Source organism: Balaenoptera physalus (genome assembly GCF_965194825.1).
Source record: "Balaenoptera physalus genome assembly, chromosome: 6".
In the NCBI taxonomy this organism is placed as follows: Eukaryota; Metazoa; Chordata; class Mammalia; order Artiodactyla; family Balaenopteridae; genus Balaenoptera; species Balaenoptera physalus.
This window is the reverse complement of record NC_138885.1, coordinates 130142061-130154177: the sequence shown is the minus strand read 5'-3', so window position 1 is coordinate 130154177 and position 12117 is coordinate 130142061. Positions and strand designations below refer to the sequence as shown.

Here is a 12117-nt window from a genome sequence, read left to right as displayed (position 1 = left end):
AGAGGGGCAACATATAAAGAGGAGCTGGGTCCTGAAAACAGCATTTGAAGCTGTACAATCTGCAGCTCCAGTCAGCCTTGCCCTAGTTTTCATGTTTCCAGTTCTGTGAAGTTCACTCTTTGATGAAACCAGTTTGGGTCAGGGCTTATGTTGTTGTTACTACTTTCAACAGAAAGACTTCTGATTGGAAAAAAGGGACAGATGTTTGTGCACAATTCTGTTTTTATTAAAGATAAAGGCACACACATGTGTGTGTGTGTGTGTACAGAAAGAGTCTGGGATTATATATATACTTTATATACATATATATATATATACCCATACATATATATATATATATATACACATACACATATATAAAAAGTAACAGTGGTTCTATCTGGGCAACAGATTTCGAGGTAATTTTTCTTCCTGTGTCTTCTAATTGTTATTCAAAGAGCATAGATCGCTGTGGGAGAAAGGGGTCATGTTTATGATTCTTGACAAAGTCGTTTGAATCCATCAGTTCTAGAGAGTAAGAGGACCTTCATCTCATCTACTGTTGACGCTGTAGGAAGGAACATGAGCCAGAGTGAGAACTGCTCCTTCCGCGATGTGGATGAGCTGATGAAAACCGTGCAGCTGGCTGTCCACATCCCCACCTTCCTCCTCGGTCTGCTCCTCAATCTGCTCGCCATCCGAGGCTTCAGCTCCTTCCTGAAGAAGAGGTGGCCCTGCTACGCTGCCACCTCCATCTACATGATCAACCTGGCGGTCTTTGACCTGCTGCTGGTGCTCTCTCTCCCATTCAAGATGGCCCTGTCTCACGTGAAGGCTCCCCTTCTTCCCTTCTGTACCCTAGTGGAGTGCTTCTACTTCATCAGCATGTATGGGAGCATCTTCACCATCTGCTTCATCAGCCTGGACAGATTCTTGGCCATCCGGTACCCGCTCCTGGTCAGCCCCCTCCGGTCCCCCAGGAAGACCTTCGGGATCTGCTGCGCCATCTGGGTCCTGGTGTGGGTGGGGAGCATCCCTATCTACAGCTTCCATGGGAAAGTGGAAGATTACAGGTGCTTCCACAACATGTCTGACGGCACCTGGAGTGCCAAGGTCTTCTTCCCTCTTGAGGTCTTCGGCTTCCTCCTCCCCATGAGCATCATGGGCTTCTGCTCCTACAGGAACATCTGCATTCTGGTCGCCCGTCGGGACCACACCCAGGACTGGGGCCAGCAGAAGGCCTGTATCTGGACTATCGCGGCCAGTCTGGCTGTCTTTGTGGTCTCCTTTCTCCCCGTCCACCTGAGTTTCCTCTTGCAGTTCCTGGTGAGGAATGGCTTTATCGTGGAGTGCAGAGCCAAGAAGAACATCATCTTGTTCCTGCAACTGTCCATGTGTTTCTCCAACATCAACTGCTGCCTGGATGTTTTCTGCTACTACTTTGTCATCAAAGAATTCCGCACGGATATGATGGCCCACCAGCCTCCCAGGGCCCAGCTGGTCCTCCAGGACACCATGACCACCATGGCTAAGGGAAGAAAGCTGTGCTTGGAGGAAGGAAACCTCGGTCTGAATTCCACAGCAGATACCTCTTCCTAGGGCTCTGATGTGGTGGGCTGACACATGGCACATTTACTGGTGTGCCCTCCCTCTGACGCTCACTTGAATGCCGTCTTTGCTCACTGTGGCCCCAAAACCTTTCCCCAGCAGCCAGACAACTTGATATAAACACTCAGTGTCTGGGGAGCTCTGAAGAACCTAAGACCCAGGTGAATTCTTGATTTCTAAGCCTAAAAAGCATGCGGTGGAAGAATTGAGAAAGAGAATGAGACCATCTGAATAAGGCTGTTTCTCAGCTCTCCTCTGTCCTTCTGTTAGGCTAGAAGATTCTGGAAAGGAAGAGAGAGAGGAGTTAGGAGAGAGAATCAAGAGGGTTGGCATGGAGGAGAGATGGAATGGAAGGGATGGACCAAGCTCCTTTTTGGTTTGGGGATCCCGGCGTGGAGCAGTTGTACTTTGTGGTCTCTTCTGGAGCTCTGTTGACCCATGACCTCACAGAGATGCCAGCAGAGTGGGTGACTGGGGACAGCAAGTATGTGCAGAGAACCCCGAGTTTTCTATGGGCCTTGGAAAGGCCTGGAAGGCCAGCCAAACTTTCCTGTGCCCAGGACAAAGCTGCAGAGGGACTGAGGCGGGCTGGTGTGGACCAGGATTTGTGATGTCGTGGACACTTTGTGAAAATAGTGGGGACAGAGTGGAAAGGCACTGGTGACACCTGAGAGCCACGAGGGGGCAGGATATACCTGGGAAAGGTAGGAGACAGGCCAAGGGCCGGAATTGGACAGCCCCTCCCCCATTGCCACTGGAGCATCCACTGCACTGGCCCAGGGGGAGGAGAGGCAGTAGAGACAAGCCTGGGAGTGGGAAATTTCTGGACATGACCAGTTTGCTCTCTTGAACAGGCTGGGATGTTGTTGATTAGATTCAGTTTCCTTGAGAATGATGAGAAGGAATCAGGCTCGATTCGGTTCAGCCAGAGGAGAACAAGGTGCTTGTCTTGCCCACCTGCGTCCTGGCTGGGCAGCCGGCCACGGTGGCACCGTCCACAGAGAGGTCCCTGTCCAGTGGCTGGGAGGGAGAAGATGAGACAGCCAGGAATAGAGGAACCATCTCGACGACACAGGGCTCTTGGCAGTGCCTCGCTGGAAACTGTAAACGATTGAATCATAGTTTGGACTGGGCTTCTCTAATGCTCTAGAGAAGGGGCAGTGGTGGCAGCTGAAAGCCTGCCAATGACTCAGCTGCTCCAGAGAGTGAAATGATGATCAGGATAAATTGTGGGGTGGTTTGCAAGACGGAGTGAGTGGGATGAGAAGCAACAAATGAGACTTAATGTGAACAGGGGGGAAGACTTTAGGAAGAAAAGCAACCACCTCATACCTGCAGGAGAAGAGGCGTCCACCGCTGAGCGGTGGACGGAAGGGAGGGGTGGCCGTGTGGGGGGAAAGAGGGCGATTTAGATAAAACCCTGAGGAAGGAGGAGGTGAGGTTGGGTAACAGTCTCAGGCGTGAAGCGCTGGGGCTCTGTGAGGGGCTGGGGTGTGAGACCGGCAGGAAGGATGGAGGGCAGAGTGGCTTCCTGTCTGAGAATCCTCAATTTGACTGAGAGCCATAGAAGGGCAGAAGCCCCACCTTCTCCCCGCTCCCCTGCGGTCAGTGGTCAGGTGGCACTCTGTGGGGCTGGAGGGAACGGTGAGGAAGAAAGGGTAGAAATGGGTGCAGAGCAGGGATCATGGCCAGGGCCAGAGGCTCCCGCCCCTCAGACTGGGCCTCCATGAACCGGCAGCCAGAGCCAGGAGCTCTGCAGACCCGCAGATGAGTCCCGCCCAGCTGCTCCAAGCCCCGGACACTCCTCCCCCTGCCTACAGGCTGCACAGTCCCATGGCCATCCTGGGCCGAGGCAGACTCGTGCTAGTCTCAGAAAGCCAGACATGTACCCAGCAGGACACTGGGCTGGATGCGGTCAGAGCCCATGGGTGGCTGGAGTTAGGAACCGCCCGCCTCCAATTTCTCTCTTTGCCCTGGGAGCTGGGAGCCTGCCCAGTGGAGCTGAGTGGCGCGGTTCATGCTGCAGTTGTGTTTACCAGCGTGCTTAGGGCCAGACAGGCTTCTAAAGAGGAAAGGGATGGTGGGGCCTTGACGACCCTTCATCCCCAGGGATGTCTGTAAACATACGGTCTTGTCTTGTAGGCAGCATGACTCTGCCAAGCCAGGTGCCAGAGGGCCGGAGGGGAGCATAGACTCACCGGCGGCGTAACTGTGAGGCGTAGGTCCTTGGAAGGATGTGACAGACTGGGGTTGATGTGACCACTGTGGAGGTGAGCCTTGGGACCCGCTGACTGATCCCAACACACTAGGGGAAGGAGATGGGCCTCTTCTCTCTCCCCAGGAGGACCCATCCTGGCTTGCATGTCACAGAGGAGCCATCAGGGTCTGTGGGAGTGGGCACGGGTCCAGAGCTGCAGGCTAGGCTTCTCTGTAGGAGGGTCCACACTCTGGGCTAAGTCTGGCCCAAGATCAGCAATCAGGCCCAGCAGGCACAGAAGGGGCAGAGGGTCAGGGTTAAGGTTAGTGTGCTGATGCACCCAGGGCCCACCCTGCAGCAAGTGGCAGTCAGTGAGTTAGGGACAGCTGAACTTAGCTGTGGAAGAGGCTGAAATTTTCACTACTAAAACCAGTGGAGGCTTAGGAGGCTTGTCTGGCCTTATTTGTACTCCTAATCTGGAAAAATCTGAGATACACAGGGTATATGTACGTGTGTGAAACTGGGACAGTTAACCGGAAAAAATAATTTGAATAATCTGATTTGCCAAATAAATAGATTCCTATGATGCTGAGTAACCTTGTCTTGGGCTACCCTTATTGACTTCAGAGAAGAGCTGGTTGCTGATGGCCCTTGTCAGGTGACCCAATAATCTTGGTCAAAGGAACTATGAAGGGACCACGTCGAAGAAGCCACCTGGACACGGAGTCTGGGGGCACAGAGACCCACCCTCTGGCTGCCCCAGGAGCACAGCTGGGGCCTGTCCCAGGTGGCCAGGAGCCAGACCCTGCAGGGTCGAAATGTAGCCCTCACATCCACTTGGGTATTTGGTTCTCCGGGGCAGCAACTGGGCCACACAGACCCCACAGGCTGTGGTCCCTCCAGCTCTGAGTCTGCTCCACCCTGCTCCCGCCATCTTGTCCCACCACCACCATGACACTGGAGCTGCCTCCAAAGGCCCTGACTCCTGTGCACACATTGTGTGGCCCAGCTCAGGAGACCTGTTGACCACTAACAGGCTGAAGACACAGAGCCAGTTCTCCAGAAGTCCTCCACTGATGACCCCTCCCTTCTCTGACCACCCACAGAGTGAGTCCGTTTCTCCCAGGTTATATCTGAGTTTTCTTTCATGACTCATCCCACGTGAATCCTACTAACCTATCCAGAGCTCCTGGAGAATGTGAACAGCCAGGCGCTGGCCTGGGCCACCCCGTTCTCCTGAGTCCCCCACAGCCCCGTTGTGACCTGGGTGCCAAGGGATGACTGGGGGCATCCTTGCTCCTTGATGGCTGCTGTGGACTGAACTATGTCTCCCCCCCAAATCCATATGTTGAAGCCCTAACCCCCAATGTGACGGTATTTATGGATGGGACTTTTGGAAGATACTTAGGTTTAGATGAGGTCCTGAGGGTGGAGCCCTCATGATGGGATCCGTGCCCTCATAGGATGAGGCACCAGAGTGCCTGCTTCCTCTGCTGCATGCACTGAATGGGAGCTCCATGAGGACACAGTGAGCAGACAGTCTTCTGCAACGCAAAGAGAGAGCCCTCAGCAGACATCAACCCTGCTGGCACCTTGATCTTGGACTTCCAGCCACCAGAACTGTTGTGAAAGCCAACAGGTCTGTGGTATTTTGTTATGGCAGCCTGAGAAGGCTGATTCAACAGCCATCTTCTGCTGACCCAGAAGCCACCCACATCTGGGCCACATCCCCTCAGGGGCAAGGACTGACCCTCCCTTGGAATATCGGCCCCTAGGGAGCATTTGCATGGAGAATGTTAGTCCACCAACTGCATTTGCCACTATTTTCCTACTGAGTCTCTCTCTGGGGACCCTATGAAGCTAAGAGTCACTGAATGAATGCTACGTAGCTGCTACAAGACATGAATGACATTTGTAGTGAGATAACAGCCTTGTTACCACAAATACACAGTGATTGTACAGATGCTTGAAATGGCTGACACCTGGTGGGCACCTGGAGAGACTAACAGAGGTTAAAAAGGATTCTGTTGAGAGATCAGTGAGGAGAGAAATTGAGAAGAACAACCGTGTGGGTGTGAGGAGAGTCTGGTGCGCAGAACAGTCACGAGAAAGGGACAGGGACGCCCCTCCCTAGGAACCACGTGGGGATGGTGGTGATACCCACACCAGACCACCCTCCATCGACCCTAGAGGGTAGGCTGTGCTGTGCGCAGTGACCTTCCAGGGCCACCGTGAGACCCCACTGCCGAGGGGGGAGAGGACTCGAAGACCCACAGAAAAGTGCCACAGAAGATATTTTGGGGGGAACAACCCCTGAAACGACCACTGCAGCCGCCTCTGACTTTCTTCCACCCAGAGCCGGCTTCTCAAGTGAGCCCAGGACTCAGAGCCGTGAGTGGGCGTTTGAGGGAGAGCGTATGGCAGGCGGGTCAAGGCGGACTCGGGGGCTGGGGGTGGGAGGACAAACAGACGCCCCTCTGCCCCAGTTCAGGCCCCACCCCCTGCCACAAGCCTGCGAGATGTGTCCTCTGCACAAAGCCGCTGCAGGAGGGCCCACAGGACGCTTGATCGGGAGCTAAATGTGGCCCTCGGTGCTTTGAAGTCTCCGAAGCCCTGTCACTTCAAAGCCTGACGTCACTTCTGCGGGGGGGGGGGCAGGGGCCCTGAGTTCACCTGGAAGCCTCAGCCAGCCTTTGTTCTGGGGGCCTCGCTTGAGCAAGAGTAACCCTGCGAGGGAGGCTGTTGAGACCTGAGGCTCCGAGGGGCACCTACAGTCACGCAAAAGGCACCTCAGGGTGCGTCTGTGTAATGAACGTCTCTGTGAAGTGTGTTCCGCTGCCAGAGAGCCCTCTCTGAGGGGGGCTCGGGGCTGCACACCGTGGGCGACGGTGCACGGACACGTGCGCGTGGCTTCTCGTTCAGGGAGGGGTGAGGACCGGTGGAGGCTGCAGAGAGCTTTGCAAAGGTTTGCAGTTATCAGACCTGACCTGGCTAAATGCAGAGCATCCAAGTAGCTGATCCGCATGGATGGCGCCTGAACGAGGCGTCCAATGACCCAGGGATCGTTGGGTGAGGTCCAGGGCCAAACCACAGCTCTTGGAGTGGATGGTGGGGTTTCCCTGAAGGGCAGAGAGGCCTCATGGCCAAGGGTCTGGGATGGTCAAGGATGTGTCCAAAGTACTGGCACCAGAGGTGCCAGAGGGAGGTGGGCAGACCTCCCCCCAAGATGTGCCAGATGTTGTTGCCCCTGGATTCTGGGAAGGGCCGCCTCCGATGGCAGAGACAAGCCTCTTGGCTGTGCTTTTCTTCCAGTTTTCCAGTCTACAGCACAGACTTAAAGTGGGAGCCAGGGTTCAGCTCTCACTGATGGGAATCCAGCATGTGCAGCAGAGTGGAGCACGTGTAAATGCAAACCCAGCAGGCGTCTGGGGGACTCGTCAGCATGTCCTGGGGCAGGAGACCCAGAAGTACTTGCGGAGGGGAAGCTGGCAGAAAATGGACATCTGCACTGATAGGGGCAAACTGATGGTTCTTGGAGTATTAAGAAAATTTGACTTCAGAGGCTGGTACATTTAAGTCACATGGATAAAATAAGGATGAAAATGGATGTAATGGAGCTGGAAACTCTTGCACGCTGCAAAACCCATCCCTAGGGAGGGAATGGCATATAACCTGCAGGGCTGCCATAACAAAACACCACAGACTGAGGGGCTTAAACAACAGAAATTTATTTCTCACAGTTCTTGAAGTCTGCGTTCAGGGTCCAGCAGTGTGTGGTTTCCCATGAGAGCTCTCAGCCGCCTTCTCACTGTGTCCTCACGTGGTGGGGACGGAGGGAGGGAGGAGGACGTGCACGTGAGCTCTGGTGTCTCTTCTTATAAAGACACTGATCCTGTCGGATCAGGATCTCACTTTTATGACCGCATTTTACCTTAATCACCTCCTAAAGGCCCTATTTCCAAAGCAGTCATGTTGGGGGTTAGAGTTTCAACATATAAATTTGGGGGGAGGGGCACCATTCAGTCCATTGCATGCGGATTTGCTCTGTGATCTGGAGCAAAAGAAGTGTTGTGCTTCTTTTGTTTCTTCAAATCGAACGTCACCTGCTCTGAACTCATCAAGCTTTACTGTAGGATATTCCAGCTCCATCATCTGGGGCTTCCTCCCTCTCCCAGGACCTGCACAAGTCCTAGGGATCGGGTCCCTCAGTGGCTGCACTATTTACAGGGGCCTCTGAGTCTCAGGTCACACTGGTCACAGCTGTGGCGTCCACTTAACAGGCCCTTCAAACACTTGGGCATGAAGCTCATCCCCGCAGCCCCGGAGAACTTGGTGTTAAGTGGTCTTTTCCCTTCAAGCCCGAGGCTCCCTTCGGCCATCCTGCCACTCCATGGGGAGGCGGAGTCTTGTCCTGGCTCTTCTCAGGAACCATAACAGCCTGCACCTTCCTATGCTTGGGGAGCTGGTGCTCTAACCTCGCTGAGCCCGGCCACACTCCTCTGTACTCCCCAACCACAAAATCCTGCAGGGCTTTCTTTACCCGAACTCTGGACAAAAAAACCTGGCTTCCTTTTCAGGCAGAGGGAATGGAAGAGACTTTCTTTTTCTTTTTTTTTGGGGGGGGGGGGAAGAAATATTGAATCCTTTTTTTAAAAAAATTATTTATTTATTTATTTATTTATTTTTGGCTGTGTTGGGTCTTCATTTCTGTGCGAGGGCTTCCTCTAGTTGTGGCGGGCGGGGGCCACTCTTCATTGCGGTGTCGCGGCCTCTCTTGCGGCGGAGCACAAGCTCCAGACGCGCAGGCTCGGTAGCTGTGGCTCACGGGGCTAGTTGCTCCGCAGAATGTGGGATCTTCCCAGAACAGAGCTCGAACCCGTGTCCCCTGCATTGGCAGGCAGACTCTCAACCACTGCGCCACCAGGGAAGCCCAATCCTGTTTATTTTTAAAACCAAACCGCTAGGAAAATATATCACAGTCTTGAAACGGCAAACAGACAGGCTATGTTATCATTTCAAGTAACAAGGTCCTTATCAAAACTATAAGGTGCTAGAACTGGAGCAAGAAGAACGCATGTCACAAAGGCCCGGGCAAAAGTAGTATTTGGTAACAGAGGGCTGTCCTTCTTTTGCACTAAAGGAGTCACAGCTTGTCCCCAAGCTGCTGACTTTTTCTCCCTTGACCTTCGTGTTGCCAAGGGATTGTCTCAGTAGAGCTCTGTTATTTCAGGGGGCAAAGTAAGTAATACTGGGTTTAGGCTTTCACTCTATTCTGTTCTTTGAAAACCAGATTCTTCCAAAGCCAGTACTTCATAACTCTCTTAATTAAGCAGCCAACAGTTCCTCTTTCACTCTTCATTCCTGAATACTAGCATATGGCACAATCAAAATCTTCTTTGCCTTCAAGGGTGACTGTCACTGCAAGATTGTCCTGTCAGTCTGCTGCAGACAGCCTCAGGGCCCACCATGGCTGCCAGTGAGAGGGAAGGTTTGCTTCCCCTACCGGTGTGATATCGCTTCTTACGTTTCTGCAGGGTCTCCAGGCTGAAAGATGTCACGTGTGAGAATTTTAAGAAATGCACATCCGCATCTTGTGGCCAGAAAGAGACTCTTTCAAAATTTTTATCCAAACTACCTCTCCCAACTCTACATCTTAAATAACTTCATGCCCTTGTATATAAAACAAAACCAAGCAAAACAAAACCCCAGAAGCCCCCTTTCCCCTTCTAAATTAGGGACCTCATGGCTTTTGTTTTATTACAGTTTGTGGAAAATGTAGTGGTGATCCTTCTGGTAAACAGGAGGTTGGCAACAATCAGAAACACCTCTCCTCACACTCCACCAGATCATAGGCGGGTTAGATGGACCTGCCAGCCTGTTGGTATCTGTGTACTAAGAGAATCTGGTACTTTGGAGGGCTCTGGTTTGGTACAAGGGAGATTCCCTATTGCCAGGATAAGCCCTGGCCACATGAAATTCAGGCTCACAAAAACTCTCCTGTACTATCTCTGACCCAAATTTTAGCACCGGTGTTTTCCATTTCACTTTCTAGAATTGAAACACAAAGGAACCAGTGTCCAGAGGCAAGTGACCTAGGCCTGAAACTTGCTGCCATCCTTAATTTCCTCATTCATAAACTTTCCTTAAAGACCCAAATCCCCATTCCTCTTTTTAAATAGATTCCTGCCCTCAGCCCCGATGGCCAGTAGCAGACATCTATTTCCCAATGGACGAGAGACACTCCTTCCTTCTTGGTCATGGTTGGGGAGAGGTTCATGTGGTCATCCCCACACTTGGTCACGCAACTCTCCAGCCGCCGCTTCACCTGAAGCTCTTTACTCCCCGCATCCATTAAATCTTTGGCTTTGTTGATGCAATGCATAGTGCACCGGGCCAGGCGGTCCTGGAACTTCTCCAACTCGCTGGTCCCCAGGGCCTGGGCTTGAGCCAGAGGTGCACGGCAGCGCTCAGTGCACTGGTGCACTTGCTGCACGAACGCCTGGCTGACCTCACAACAGCCGGCGCTGCACCGGAACCTGAGGCCCTGCACCTTCCGGATGTTCTCTCTCTCCAGACTCTTCACCAGGGGTCCACCGCCTCCTGCACCCAGAGCTGCTGCAGCTCTGCCATGGTGACCCCCACGCTGCTCCCTGCCGCGCCGGCGCCCACATGGATTCCCGCCAGAAGAGGCTTCTTACCAGCTCGCCCTGGTCCTCGTGGTCCTGATGGGCAAGTGCCCTCTGTGATCTGTGGATGGAACCCCTTTCAGCTTCAATTCAGTTCAACTGGCATCGTATTTCCTGAGCAGCCACTGTGTGTCCACTCCTGTGTGGGGCAAGAAGGCCAGAACAGGGGGCTGCTAGCCCCTCTGAGAGACTAGTGAACACCTGGGGATCGGAGAACAGGGCCATTTCCGAACCCAAACCGCCTGCAGGCCTTGGGTGGCGCATGTGGTTTCTAAACTTCAAAAAAATCTCAATGGCAGCGTGAATGGCAGGACACGGTGGTCTGATGTGTAAAACGATAAAAGAGGAGCAACCATGGTGGGCGGGTCCCCCGAGCGACTCTACAGAAGCACCCCAACACCAGATGCACATGTGGTGCATCCTGAGGCCTGTGGTCTGAGTGGTCAAGACCGTGGGGCTCCAGTGGTACCCAAAGGCCCCCCCATCACCCACACCTCCTCCCAACCCCACTCTCTCCTCTCAAAGGCCTGGCTTCCACCCCAGGCTGGAGCCGCAGAGTGCCCTGCAGGTTGGGTGTCCTGAAAAGCTGTCTCCAAGATGGAGCTCAGCGTGTGGGCGGTTTGTTAAGGAGTGGTCTCAGCACCAACGCCTGTGAAGGGAGGGGACGGAAGCAGTAGGAGTGATGGAGAAGCTGAGCCGGGATGCAGGCCCAACTGCGCCTCAGCCAATGCCCGCGAGACCCCTGCAGCTGTGAGGTCCGTTCAGAGTCGTCCCAAGTTGGAACGGGACTCCAGGCCTGTAGACCCCACGTGACCCAGTCTCAGATGTGGGCCTGGGAATGTGCGACCTTGGATAGGAGATCCCCTGCGCTGAGGACCTGAGAGCAGCTGGGCAGTAGGTCCTCACTGGAGGGGGGCCCGGGCTGCTCACCTCCACCGAGAGGCAGGCAGGCACGACACTTGGTGGGCAGCTCAAGCCACTTGGCTGGACCTCCCAGCTGCGCTCTGGGAAGGCATAGGCGGCCCCAGGAAGCAAGTGGCTGAGTCTGAGACGGGGTGGGAAACAGCAGAGGGCAGAGTGGGTCGCCTTGTCTCAGAAAGGAGTGCAAAATGGACAGCTAGACAGAGAAAGTCTCCAGGAGCTGAGGCAGCTGGAGACCTAGGTGCACAGGTACGGGGCCTTTAGAGAAATCAGACCCAGGGTCTTTGCCTTGAAGTACCTTTGGGACTCTGTGAGGGCACGGAGTGTGTTCAGGGCAGAGCCCCATCCTGAGTGGGCAGGACGATGGGGTTGGGGCTACAGGGTGGGCTTGCTCAGTGACCAGCTGATGCCTCCTTGGCTCCTGGTAGCTGGATGGCACAGAGGATCAGCTGAAAAAACCACGGTATCAATGATGTGAATGAGTGATGTTCAATTCCAAGGACCAAGTTCAAACATGTCACCTACTCAGGGCTCCCTCCTCCCTCGGTTGGGACACTTGGGAACTGTTATGGACTGAATGTTTGTGTGTCCCCCCCACCCCCAGTTCATTTGTTGAAATCCCACCCCCTCCCCCCAATGTGATGGTATTAGGAGGTGGGGTCTTTGGGATGTGATAAGGTCATGAGTGTGGAGCACACATGAATGGGATTAGTGCCCATATTAGTG

The 12117-nt window shown here is 53.8% G+C and overlaps 1 protein-coding gene and 1 pseudogene across 2 annotated transcripts; one reads left to right on the top strand and one right to left on the bottom strand.

The window, feature by feature from the left end:
- Positions 1–333: 333 nt before the first annotated feature.
- Positions 334–6039, top strand: GPR55 (G protein-coupled receptor 55). The gene has a single exon (XM_082465962.1). It carries the CDS (start codon positions 562–564, stop codon positions 1576–1578), a length of 1017 nt encoding a protein of 338 aa, XP_082322088.1. The 5' UTR covers positions 334–561; the 3' UTR covers positions 1579–6039.
- Positions 6040–9057: 3018 nt separating this feature from the next.
- LOC309662959 (protein FAM136A pseudogene) lies at positions 9058–11299 on the bottom strand (annotated as a pseudogene). The gene has a single exon. The product of its transcript is annotated as a protein FAM136A pseudogene (transcript).
- Between the last annotated feature and the right edge of the window lie 818 nt (positions 11300–12117).